Source organism: Equus caballus, chromosome 24 (assembly GCF_041296265.1).
Source record: "Equus caballus isolate H_3958 breed thoroughbred chromosome 24, TB-T2T, whole genome shotgun sequence".
Taxonomy (NCBI): domain Eukaryota; kingdom Metazoa; phylum Chordata; class Mammalia; order Perissodactyla; family Equidae; genus Equus; species Equus caballus.
The window spans coordinates 16179514-16193414 of NC_091707.1; the positions used below are offsets into that span (position 1 = coordinate 16179514).

Sequence of the window (13901 nt, forward strand, 5' to 3'; positions counted from 1 at the left end):
TATGAGAATTATGTGTGCTGTGCAGCATACCCAAAAGTTAGTTTTCGTTTAGGTTTACAGTAAAATGTCCACCCACTGATCCACTAACGACTTACATACAGAAGCAAAATGTAAGAATATTGCATACTTTTAATAAATTTTTACATATAAAATATATGTAGGTATATGCATATTATCTTGCACACCATGGACATAATTATGACATGTTCATTACTAGCTAGCAGGTTCCTTGACGGCTTGGCCGTATGACAATCATCTTTTGGGCCTGACAAAGTAAGCACTTAAAGGTTTGTTCAAAAGTGAAACATGGGGAGAAGAGGCCCGGATGAGGACAAGTCTGCAAAGACCGCTGTTCCTTTAGTTAATATCAGTTTGTCAAGCCATTTGCAACGTCTTCCCTTTCCCGTATTGTTTAGTTCTCCCCAGCTGCGGCCCGAGGGTCCGTGTCCCCGAGTTGGGCCGCATCCACAGCCAGCCAGCTTCGAGGCCTGGCTGTGAAAACCGCTCAACGTAGGGAAGCCAGAACCAGCCCGCGAGCCGTTCCCCTAGGCCGCCTAGAGCGGCCCCGCCCACCACTCCGGCGAGCGCGCGAGCTCCGCCCCCCGCGGGCGCACACGCCCCCAGCGCCGAGCGCGCCGAGCAGCCGCAGTGCCGCCGGGGGCCTGCTGGGGCGCGCGCGGGCGCGGGCGGCGCTCGGCGCTTCCTGTTCCGGCGCCAGGAGGGGCCGCGCTGCTGGTGCTGCCGCCGCCGCTGCCGCCGCTCGGGCTGCGCTCGGTTCCATCGCCGCCTCGAGGCCTTGCTGCGGGTTCGGATCTCGCCCGGTAAGGCTCCTCGGCGCTGGCAGGGGTCGAGCGGGGGGCGAGGGAGCGCGCCCGAGTGGGACGCGGGCGCGGTAACGGAGGTCCTCGAGCCGCCTTTTCGGGGCCGGGCCGAGCGCTTCGCCCCGGCGTGGTCCTGCCCCCGCGCGCGGGCCCCCGCGGCCCCCAGGGAGGTGGCGGCGGAGGCGGCGACGTCGCGCCTGGCGGCTGTCTGCGCTGGACGGCAGGCCTGGCTGGGGCGCGGCGCGACGGTAGCGGCCCCTCCCCTCCTCTCCCGCCCCGCAGGCCGGCGCGCTCCGGCCGAGCCCGGACCCCTTTGTCGGCCCGGCCCGCGAGGGCGCTGGCCTGGCGCGCCGCGGCCCCGGTCCTTCGCCCGTTCCTTAGTGTCTGGCGGAAGGGCAGACGGAGGCCTGAGCAGATCCTTGGGGGGCCTTCGACGCCTGTCCGAGGCCTCCGGCCCGTCCCGCCGCTCGGGGCTTTCTCCCTGGAGGAGCGGCCGGCGCGCGCGGGCGCCCTGGGCGGAGCCGGGCCTGCGGCGCCAGGCCGTGCTCTCGGACCGTGGCGTCTTTACAGCGTGGCTCCTAAAGCAGTCCGCCCGCGCGCTGGAGGTGGCACGGCCTGCCCTGACCGCGCGCCGCCTGGGGAGCGGCGGGGCCTTCCGAGCCCCCGCGCGGCTCGGTTCGGCCGTGGGGCGCACAGGAAGAGACGCTGGCTTCGGGCGGCCCCACGCCTCCTCTGCAAGGCGCTGTGTCGCGGACTGGGCTTAGGTACGCGGGGACGTCCCTGTCCTCGCCGGGGAGGGCCGAGACCCACCCTCACCGAAAGCCTTGAGGCCGGGGTGTGCGGGAATGCGGGACCCTTTGGGTTTGGGAGAGGGGACGCCCCTCGTCCCGGCTGGCGTGCGCGGCGCCACACGCCGCCTCAGGTCGGGTTTGCCCCGAGTAAGTTCTGCCAACCCTGGGAACGTCTCTTTCCTGTTCACAGGTTTCGGCGTTGAGCACTGCACACAAAGGTCTGTGGCCGTGTGCTGGCGGCCGTCCCCGCTCGCACGTGCTGGGCTTGGCCGTGTGCCGGACAGGGGCCGGGAGGCTGGGTGCCGGGGGTGGCGGCGCCCCGTCCGCTCCCCGCCGCGGGCTGGCGGGCGCTGTGGTCCCCGCGCGCTGCGCCGGCGGACGCCGGGCCCCGAGTGTGTCCCGCCCACCCGATGTTTTCCGAGCGCTAGTATTCTAGGCGCTTGATTGACGGGCCCCGTTTAGCCTCTCAAGTTACTGGCCTTTTCTTCATAGTTGGAGAAATTGATGTTCCTTCGGGCGAGCAGCCTCTGAGCCGCGCACACTTGGTCCGGGGGCGCTCTGCTGAGACTGCGTGTGCCCCGGTCCTTGTCCCAGCGGGCCTCGGAACTGCTGCCGCTCCCCGCCTCCCTCTCGCTTTTGTGCAAACTGCTGTTTCTCTGGGACCTGCCCAACCATCCCCTGCGCTCTCCTCGTTGTTCTTCCACGCTGCAAAGGCACCACGTCTCAGGGTTCTTCCCCTGAGCCCCCTTTGACTCCTGGAGGAGCTGTTGGGGGCTGCTTGCCCCAAGTAATGTAGTTACTGTTTAAATGGTAGTTCTCTACCAGGCTGTGAACTCCTGAAGCGTTTATTCTGTGCAATACCACTCATTTCCCCAAAACCCAACACAGTGCCTGGCACATAGGTTCCAATAAGTATCTGAATAAATGTAGAAAATTGGCTGACAGGAGGTTGTTGAAAAACGACTTTTTTAATTATATGTTTTAAAGAAATTTAAAATGTTCAAAAACTTTCAAATCTCGAATTTCTTGAGTTGCTCAAATTGCAAATATAATGTGACTGATAAAAGAGCCAATACTGAAAACTATCATATATTCTAACTCAAAGTTTGTATTTTCATTACAATATATTATCATCATCCTCCCTTTGTATGTGCTAAGCAGAACTGTGCAAAACTGATTTCCCTTAGTTTCTCTTAATAAACACTTTACATGCCTATAGCACTCTATAGATTATTAAATGTGTTGCTTTTAATTAATTATCTGTGAAGTAGTCAGGAATTATTATAACTGTTTTGCAGATGAAAGAATAGGCTCTGGTTAAGAAGCTTGCCTTTGTCAAAAGACTCAGCCAAAAGGATTGATGTCTGGGTTTCATAACCAGGTGATCCCATACTGTGCCATCACAATTTGATGGCCGTCTGAAATATTTCTCATCCAATAGTCACTAGTAATGTATGAAGTTTATCTTTCTTAAACCTCCCTGTGATTGAATTACCATTTTTACTCTAAAGGCCATAGGAATTACAAAAATGTCATTTTATTTTTCTAGAATATGTCAAAAGAAATTTTGTACTCTGTTTTAGAATTACTATTCTTGCTGCTCAGGAAAACAGTGATTATTTTTCACTTGATGTGTAGATCCTGCAGTAAAGTGATTACAGGAAGTTTTAGAAGCAGTATTTTTGCTGAGGAAGATTGGCCCTGAGCTAACATCTGTGTCATTCTTCCTCTATTTTGTATGTGGGATGCTGCCACAGCGTGGCTTGATGAGTGGTATGTATGTCCAGGCCCGGGATCTGAACTTGTGAACCCCATGCTGCTGAAGTGGAACACACGAACTTAACCGCTATGCCACTGGGCTGGCTCCCCAAAAACCTTTCTTGATTATAAACCTTTGTGTGTGTATGTGTGGCCAGTTCAAGGTTACATTGACCTTATCTTAATAATTAGCATACTTCAGATGTTTCAGAATAGCTTTTTAGAAAATCTAGATATTTTTATATTCTGTAGCTTTTATCATATTGAAACGCTAATGTCCAAATCTATTGTTTACCTTTTTATGATGAAAGTATCCCCCAAAAGTAAATTGGAATGTTTTCAGTGAACATGAACGCTGTTTATTCTGGGCGTCGAGATTAGGTCGCTCTGCTATGTGGTGCTGTAGAACAGGAAGTGACCTATTTCTGTCCCTTTGGTAAGGGCTTCATTATTTTAATCATAGTATTCTAGTACCTTCTCTGTTTTCTAGAGTTTGATTTGGAAAGCCAGAATGGTGGATCAGTTTAATATTGTTAACTTGTGGACTAATTTATATTTTAATGTCATTCTGTGACTAACTAACTGTATATTATGTATATATGTTTTTCAAAAACTAAGAAAATAATTCTGAAACCTGAACAGCAAGACCCTATGAAATTGAATGGGTTGATTTGTTATTGTCTCTGCTCCGTAATTAATGTGAACTTTGGCACAGAACCATTTTTGGTTTCAGAAAGGCTCACCCTCTTTGAAAAGCATGTTAGAGTTATGTAGACTTTAAACTTGTCATGCACTGATAAAGTTTCTTCAGGTGTTAGTCTTAAGAATTTTCTATCATGTGATGTGACATTTTAGTGTAAAACAAACCTTATCGTGGGAATGAATGGGTAGTTGTATTTGCTGTATATTCAGGTGTGTTTTTTGGTATTCTGAATAAAAAACAAGAATGTAGCAGTTGTGACTTAGTAGGTGTCATATTCTTTTTCTCCCTCATTCCGCATGATAACCAAATCATACTGAAAAATAAAACTCGAAGAATGCAAGGATATCTCATTGTTAAGCAATGTATTCATTTAATTAACTGTGGGGATGGATAAGGGAGAAAAACTAAGATCATTTCGTTAGATGCCAAAGATGTTCTGAAGAAATTCATTGTCTTCTCTGACTTTCTTTTAACTAGCAAAATAAATAAATTTAGCAACATAGACATAAATAGAAACTTCCTTAATGTAATTTTTTAAAATTAAAAATGAGAATCTTAAACATTAGGAGCCTTCCCAGTAGAGCTGGGAAGGAGACTACTGTGCTATCACTATTTAACATTTCATTGTTTTTTAAGTCCTCGTTGATGCAAAAGAGAAAAGAGGTGTAACTATGGGAAAGAGAAGGTAAAATTATTTTTTGCAAATCCCATAGTTCTTTACCTGGAAATCCCAGAGAAGCAGTTGAGAAACTTTTAGGAATAAAATAATTCTGGAATGATGCTGCCTACAAAAGCAGTGCACTAAAATTTGAAAAGCTTTTCCCACGTGTGAACAACCAAGTAGGAAATACAGTGACAGAACAGAGCCAGTGTACAACCACAAGAAAGTCTATCAGTGAGAAAGCTAAGCTTTCAGTTAGAAATCTGTCTCAGGAGAAATGTGTAGGAGACCTGATTTTTAAAAGTTACTGAGTGATACTAAATGACAGTTACGGGACCCAGGAAGACGTACCTTGTTCTTGAATGAGAAGATTTGATTTTTTTTTTTTTTTTTTTTGAGGAAGATCAGCCCTGAGCTAACTACTGCCAATCCTCCTCTTTTTGCTGAGGAAGCCTGGCCCCGAGCTAATACGCATGCCCATCTTCCTATACGTTATATGTGGGACACCTACCACAGCATGGCTTTTGCTAGGCAGTGCCATGTCCACACCTGGGATCCGAACCTGCGGGCCCCGGCCACCGAGAAGCAGAACGTGCAAACTTAACTGCTGCGCCACCAGGCCGGCCCCAGTTTGGTATTTTAGATATATCAAATATCTCCTAAATTTATCTGCACAGTTAATGCATTTCCAACCAGAAGACCAGCAGATTTTTTTAAAAAATTTTTTATGAAATGATCTGGAAAAGTTATACATGAGACTATTCAGGAAAATCTGAAAAAAGAACAGTAATAGGGCGACTGATGTTAAAATTTATTAAAAATAGAAAGCCACCATAATTAAGATGGAATTTTATGGCACAGATAAGTAGAAAAGAATAGAGTCCACAATACCTGTGGGGAATGATGGAGGCTCTCCAGCTTGGGGGTTAGGAGCCTCCGCTCTGGAGTCAGACTGCCTGGGTGTGAACCCCTTTTCTAATTGTCACTAGCTCTATGACCTTAAACAAGTTAACTTGCTGAGCTTCCTTTTCTCCAGCTGTAAACTGGAGCTGGTAATAGAAAGTTAAACCATGGGAATACTGTAAGAAAGCATAGGTGAATATTTTTGAAATCTTGCGGTAGGAAAGGCCTTTGTAAAACAGAAGCCACATGCTGTTCAGAATGATTGATAAATTTGACTACACGAGATTAAAAACTTGTAGTGCCCAAAAAATACCATTTAAAAGATGTACAAACAAAGGGAACTCAGGATAAAATTTTGTCTCATAACGGAAGAGAGCTAGTTTGCTTACTAGCTTCAAAAGCATTTTTAAAAATGTACTACTAAGTAGTAAAATGATCAAAGTCAAAAAGAGTACATACTGTCTTATTCTAGTTGTATCAAGTCAAAGAATAAGCAAAAAGCTAAGAAAGTGATTGCTGGGTGGGAGGGGGAATGAATTAGAAAGGAGCATGAGTAAACCTTCTGGAGCGAGGGAAATATTCTGTATCTTGGGTAGTTACAGGGGCATAGACAGAGCTTGTTGACCTAATACTTAAGATCTGTGCATTTTATTGAGTGTTAATTATACTTCAGTTTAAAAAATTGATAAGAGTGGTCCAAGGACGTGAGCAAATTCACAGAAAAAGAAGTATCAATGGGGTATTAAATTAAAAAGATGATCTACTTTCTACTTAAAGTCTAAAGTTATAACAAGTAAAGAAGTAAGATGCCAGGGCCAGCCCGGTGGCACAGCAGTTAAGTTCGCACGTTCTGTTTCGGCGGCCTGGGGTTCACTGGCTCGAATCCCGGGTGTGGACATGGCACCGCTGGTGAAGCCATGCTGTGGGAGGCGTCCCACATATAAGGTAGAGGAAGATGGACATGGATGTTAGCTCAGGGCTAATCTTCCTCCAAAAAAAAAGTAAGATGCCAGTGTTTAATCTATTGTAATTGAAAACAATTTGTAAATTTGATAATATGCAGTGATAGAAGAGGAACTAGAGGAAAAAGAAAAGCAGACGGTGTGAACAGGCGAGGGGCTTTTAAATCGGCATGGACTTTTGAGGTGGATTTTAGGTAACCTTACCTGTTCACTGTAAATTTTATTTCTAGTATTTTCTTGGTGATAGATTCACAAGTGAGCAAAGATATGTGTTCGGACATGTTCACTGTATCATTGTTTCAAACAACCCAAAATGCAAACAAAGCTAACCTGCCACCAAAACGAGAGTGTAAACTAAATTTTGGACCACTTTTGTATCAGGCGCAGCTGGGGAAAAGGGATGAAGTTGATAGAGCTGTAGGAGCTATTAGGGAAATTTTTCCTACATAAAGAAAAACACTCTCCATAAATGATTGATTCCATTTAAGTAAAAATAATGTATGCATAGGAAGTTCCTTAATGTATAAGAAACGGTAAACAATAGTTTTGTAATACTCCTTTTTTCTTATGTTTTTAGGAAAATGTCTGATGAATTTTCGGTAAGTTGGTACATTTATGCTTTATAAGTTTTTTGGCTCTTAAGAGAACAGCATAGTGCTAACTGTGGGCCGTAAGTCTTAATTTAAAAGCTTCTTGTGGTTCTAGGATTTGGGGGCATGTGACTTTGATAGGTGATTTGCCTTAACTTACTTAGATGAAACATGATTGAAAATGCTTCTCTAGTGTTTATTTCTTTATGAATTCTTAAGTAAAAAATTTTACAAGCATGACTTCTCTTGTTCTCTTTTAACCTGATATTATTAATGATAGCCAATGTTTACTGAATATTATATACCAGGCACTGTGTTAAGTGCATTGTGTGAATTATCTCATTTAAGCCTCAAGTTAACCCTAAACTGGTTTTTGAAAACGAGGAAACTAAAGCTCAGAGAGTGTATGTAACTTGTTTGAGGTAAAGAGCCAGTATTCAAATCCACAATACGTTGATTAGTTGTATTTAGAAAGCATGAGCTTCTCTGAGGAATTTGCATTGTAAAGTTGATATTTGAAGTAACCCCTCAAATTTTGTATTAAATGAATTGTTTTTAAACTGAACAACTTGGCTTTTGAAGATGTTATAGAGGTTTATAATCCCTGACCCTATGGCTTACTATGGTTTCTGAGTTTATAATCACATTTGGCATGACTCGTCCCTGAATAGAATTGGTAAGACGTGCCTGTTTTGTATTCCAGCTGGCAGATGCGCTACCTGAACATTCCCCTGCCAAAAACTCTGCTGTGAGCAATTCCAAACCCGGCCAACATCCTCAAGGCTGGCCAAGCTCCAGTCCTTGGAATAGCCCGAGTGCTCCTCCCTCCGTGCCGTCTGGACTCCCGCCAAGCGCAGCGCCCTCCACTGTGCCTTTTGGAGCAGCGCCCACAGGAATGTATCCCTCTGTGCCTCCCACTGGACCACCTCCAGGACCCCCAGCACCATTTCCTCCTTCTGGACCATCCTGCCCCCCACCTGGTGGTCCTTATCCAGCCCCAACTGTACCAGGCCCTGGCCCCACAGGGCCATATCCTACACCAAATATGCCCTTTCCAGAGCTTCCAAGACCATATGGTGCACCCACAGATCCAGCTGCAGCTGGTCATTTAGGTCCATGGGGATCCATGTCTTCTGGACCTTGGGCACCAGGAATAGGAGGGCAATATCCCACCCCCAATATGCCGTATCCATCTCCAGGGCCATATCCCACTCCTCCTCCCCAAGCACCAGGGGCTGCACCACCTGTTCCATGGGGCACTGTTCCACCAGGAGCCTGGGGACCACCAGCACCATATCCTGCCCCTGCAGGGTCATATCCCACACCAGGACTCTATCCCACTCCCAATAATCCTTTTCAAGTGCCTTCAGGACCTTCTGGTGCTCCACCAATGCCTGGTGGCCCCCATGTGAGTGTTTAATTTGTTACTTAACACGCACTAATAGTCTCATAAACACTTCTGAAAGATTCTGTGTCTCCAGATTTGGATGGATGATTAGAAAACTTTTAAAACAAGGTGTATATGTATATAAAGAGTAAATTTCAAACTTCAGGTAAAGCATTTAAAAGGATGAAAACACAAGTATTCCCAGTACTGAAAATAGAAAAATTTCCCCCAATCCCCGAAGACCTTGTAATGTAATAAGCAATGTCCTCAATAGCGTCTTTGAGGTAAACTCAGAGATAGATTTCATTGGACTTTTTTTTAAAAAAAGTATTTCTCAATAATGTTTTTTAGCATCACACCAAAGCACAATTCAATAAAAGCAATCTCTGCCTGTCTGGCTTGATATAGAGGTAGACTTCTAGAGACTACAGGGCAGTGAATATGTAACGTTGCCCATCTTTCATGCACAACTGAGTATTTCTCAGCCAAGGTTTTGTTAGACTCTGACTCTGCATTGTGGAATACTTTATGCTTGACTGTCCTCCAAGCTGGAGTTGCCATCTTAGTTAAGGAGCCCGTCTTGGGCATGTGATCAAATTGAAAAGCTCCCCACTTCCCCCGTGAAGTACGCCAAGTGAGTATCCAGATGCAGAGTCAGGGTTCTCCTTGAGGGGAAAAACCCTGTTTGCTCTTAGCACAATAACAAATCAGATCTCCAACTAGGTTCATTAACATCCATCTCAACTGTAAAGGAAGAAAATCTTAATAAAGTGCCCCCACAGCTTCCTCTTATTAGTGTAACTACTTGCTATATACATTCTCTGAAAAGTTTATTTTTTGTAAATTGTGTGCTGAAATAAGTGAGAGGACTGGCTGTTTGGATTTATGAAGCAGTAAGTCAATATTAAGCCACAGAAAGGAGTTAATAAACTCCATTTACAAAATCTAGAAGTTTACTTTTTCTTTTTTCTATTGCAGTCTTACCATTAAGTTAACAATGGACGAAGAGATGACGCTTTGCTTTTTGAAGTACATGTATATGCACACGCATGCATATAGAAAAATTGCTGGTTTCACTGTTCTAGAGGGCATTCATGAATGAACAACTCTTGCACCTCTCAGAGAAGATACCTGCCTCTTGTACTTGGATGTGTAGGACATCAGATGGATACAATCAGATAAAACTGTAAATCATTCAAATGTGATTTTTATTCAGTTTTTATGGAGAGTTAAAGTGATTAAGTATATTGAATAACTCTTTGATACAATTTGTTTAAAACAAATGTTCAGTTTGTTTAAATTATGAAACTACGTGGATTATTGTTAGAATCTGCAAGCTCGTTGGCAAATTATTTCAAGTATTTTTCTATAGTCACTTTTTCCCCTTAATAAACACTTTGAAAACAATCACATTGTCATAACTTAAACAAATGATGGCCTCTCAACATCCTGAGCTAGTCCATAGGATGGATAAACCTGGTCCTCTTGAGGTTGTTTTTTGGATATACATTTTAAAACTGTTGGTATTTATTGTCAGATGTTGAGTTAGTTAGCAGGCAGTGTTCGTTTTTATCCTCGAGCTTTTAGTAAAGACTTTTCCTTCATTTTGAGTTCCACCTGATTTATTTTTCGCCACCTGGGTTATACAGCTCTAAATTCTGCCTTTTATGGAAGCTTTTTTTTTATGCAGGCCAATGTGTGTGTAAATTATGTTCTTAGAGAATTGGTGATCTCTTTGTATTGCTTTAGAATAGATTATGAGATGTCCGTATTGCTTTAGGAAGAACTCAAGGAAGGAAATAATTCTCTCCTTAGTCTGGAACCTCAAACTGGAGGAAACCCTGGGAACTGCTTCATAGTGACAAGTTGCATTCCCACAAAACACTCTTCTTCCCAGTAGCCCCCTCTCCCTCAGTTCTTGAGAAGGAGCATGTCCCTTAATTCCTCCCTGCTGTGGAAAACTGGCGCCCTCTCGGGTTCTGTCATAAACTCGTAGAGCCGCTGTATGTAGAGAACCGTAGTCGCACAGATGTGACTGTTCTCTTTAGAAGTGCGGTCAGAACATGTATTTGTCTTTCAGAGTCTGGCAAGACTATGTCGTTGTCTCTGGCATAGTTTCCTCCATCTGTTTGTAAAGTGCTTATGGCTGACATTTCTAGTTATGCATTTGTTGACAGGAAATAGGTAGAATTGAGTGCCATCCTTAAAAATTTATCCTCCAGCTCTGACAGTGAAAATAATGATGAATTGTAGATCTCTGCCATCGAGTTTAAAGCAGCGTGACTGTTACTTAGTAAGTTTTGCTTGTAACCACCAGAAGAACCCACGTAGCTTTTTGACACCTTATGTTTAAATCAGGTTCTTAGATTTGGAATAGGACTAACCATGTTAGTTGTCAAATAACATTTTGAAACTGAATGTATCTGTTGGGTTACTAAAATGTTTTGTGAATTTCTTGACCGGTATAGGAGAGATTTATGGTAGAGCTCTTGTTTTTGCTTAGAAATAAAATGTTTAGTAGTTTATTTCTGTTATAATTAAAATGTCATGAACATCAAATGCAACCATTTAATGGTTTGATAGCTACCTCCTTTTAAGAAAGCAGGATGGTCACCTTTGAGAGGAACATTCAGTGTTTAAGCCTCCCTTTTAAGTAGATGATAGATTCAAGCTGATAATTGAAATTAATTTGTTTAGATATTTTCGGACTGGGAAATGTTGTTAGACAGCTCTTACATAGTGGCACAAGTGGTCTTTTTTTCTTTCACTACCTTGCAAGGACAAGTGGCAGCTACCTACAACATTGTAGCTGCCAAGTAGCCTCCAAGTTACAAGGCAGGTAGCCTTTGAAGGTGTCATAGCTTAAATGGTCAGTCAGCGTCACCATGTCCCTTAGCTCTGAAGGCATAAGATGATAGGGAAAGTGAGATGGCAGCGAAGATCTCTCCTAATGGTTATTTTGGTTGTCCTACATTGGGATAAGTTGACACCTCTGGCTTTAGATGCAATATTTAATTTAACACTAGAGAGGATGATGTTTGACTAAAAGAAAAGGAAGTAGCAAGTTTGGGAATCTGTAATTGTGAAGTCCATTTATTATCGGAGAAAATCTTTTGCTAAAGGATTTGAAGGACCATGAACGCAGGATTTGGAATTATACTCCCAATAGGTATATTAACTTTGCTAGTGACCCATACTGCCCAGTGTGCCTCAGTGGTACTGCCTTTTTAATCTTTGCTTTTCAAGGACTTTCCAACTGGTATTTGGGGTTTTTTTTTTTTTTACTTAAGAATGGAAATAAAAGGGAATAGAATTTGCTTTTATATTATTTTAAATTCTTTAGACTATCATTTTTTAAATTGGGACAGGGGCCCTCAGTTCTCGTGGGCACTAGGGCACACTTTTAGGTTCAGGGTGGAGTTAAGGATGTCAGAGTTGTTTCAGTGGGGGAAAGCATCTAGGAAGGTTCTTTCTCTTTACAAGGGAATAATGTTGCTTTCAAAACCGTCTTCGTAGTCTGAGATCGGTTTATGGAAGAGATTGCTTGTTAATATCTTTGATTTTTAGGAATACTCTGGCATTGGGACTTGGCAGAGCAAGAATATTAAGGTAAATTTGATGGAGATGGTTGAGATGTGTTGAGGAATACTATTTCTGGAGTTAGAATCTTGGATTTTGAAATGTTGAACCTAAAAATGACAGGGAAAAATTAAAATATAGGCCTTAAGTCCTCATTCGCATGCTCGGTTCCCAAGAATGAAGGCTCCTTAAAGGAGTGCTTCGCATGCCTTGGCATGTCTGTGCTGGGCTTGGCCTGACACCTTCTCATGCTTTTGAAGATGACTGTTTACAGCTCTGACTCCACAGCCCTGTTTTGTGTAAAGTAATAATTGGTTATCCAGGAATAGACAATACATGTTTTAATTACCCAACGGCCTCCTTCCTTCTTTGTCAGTTTTACTGTTTGTTTTCAGTAGAGAATAATAAAAAGTCAGAGAAGAAAAGGGAGGAATTTTGGGCCTTGAGTGGTCACACCACTGCAATGGAATATTGGAATATTTTCTAGGAAAGAAGTCTTGCCCTTGATATTTTACCTCACAAATAATTAGTGCTACCTAGTGTACTCAAATGTGCAGCTTTTGAAATTTGGGTAGATGAACATAGCTCTACTCAAAGCTGCAGTGAAAATGCTGTGCCTGGTTTGCGTGTCAGTCAGTTGTGTGCTCTTCTAAATGATGAGTGCCAGTGTCTTCCTTCCTCGCCCTGAGTGATCTAGTGCCAGTTTTATAAAATGCCAAGGTTATAAACCTAAGCACAGACCTTCAAGTGTTAAATTTTTCAAAAGCATAAGGTTAAATTCAGTTGGATCACACTACTGTACTGTGCATAGAAAGTGGTGGCTGGCTTTTGGGGAAGACTATAATCTTAATAAAGCAATATTTAGTATTGAAGACAGACACTATTTTATTTTCAGAATGCTGCCAAGTAAAATAAAACTTGCCAATAGAATAATCAATATTAAATACCATGCAAGCTTCTGGCTATAGAAAATGTCTGAGAACTGCATTCATTCAACAGACACTTAAATGTCCGTGATGCAGGTGCTTTGCCAGGTGCCAGAGATAACAGAGATGAAAGAGAATGCCTGTCCTTGAGAGGGTCACCGTCCAGAGCTGGCATGACGGAATTCCTCAGTACACCCATGATTGGTGTACCAAGATAAACATATTTTAGTCTTGCTGCACTGGTGGAAATTATAGACCAGCCTTTGGGCATTTTAAAGAGCAAAGTATGGTATATCTTTTCTTGTAAGTAAGAAATTACTGTTTTTCAAGGTTGAAGTTTTGTTGCAACTCTTCAAGCGTGTGGAGTAATGGGACGTGGTTCCTCTTCCCTTTCCCCTGGAGAAGGCACTTTCACTGCCTATCACTCATTAGCAGATACTGATTTGTGGCCATTAAGTAAGCTTCTTATACGTGCTCTATAAAGGTTTTTGTATTTTTTCCTTGATATTGTGACTTTTTCATTTGCTTAATAATGACAAATTTAATGTATGTAATTGTCTGCATTTTAAGTTAAACTGCCTAAAATGTGATTTGAGACATATACATCTGTTTGTATTATGAACTGTAAACAATCTGTTCGAGTTGTTAGGTTTTCTATCACCTGCTGCTGTATTTGTAAACAAAGACATATTGCTTTAAGAAGTAATTATAATTAGAAATAGTCTTTGAATGTGATACTTGATATTTTTTAAGCTAAACTTGTTTGCTTTTGTGTATTATACCTGAAAACGTTTTTTAAAAATGTATTTTCATGTTTTCA

The 13901-nt window shown here is 43.1% G+C and overlaps 1 protein-coding gene across 1 annotated transcript; it reads left to right on the forward strand.

Moving 5' to 3' along the window:
• The first annotated feature begins 615 nt into the window (after positions 1-615).
• MAPK1IP1L (mitogen-activated protein kinase 1 interacting protein 1 like) lies at positions 616-13901 on the forward strand. The gene is made up of 4 exons (XM_023627774.2): positions 616-821; positions 7177-7198; positions 7893-8597; positions 9555-13901. Exons 2-4 carry the CDS (start codon positions 7181-7183, stop codon positions 9564-9566), a joined length of 735 nt encoding a protein of 244 aa, XP_023483542.1. The 5' UTR covers positions 616-821; positions 7177-7180; the 3' UTR covers positions 9567-13901.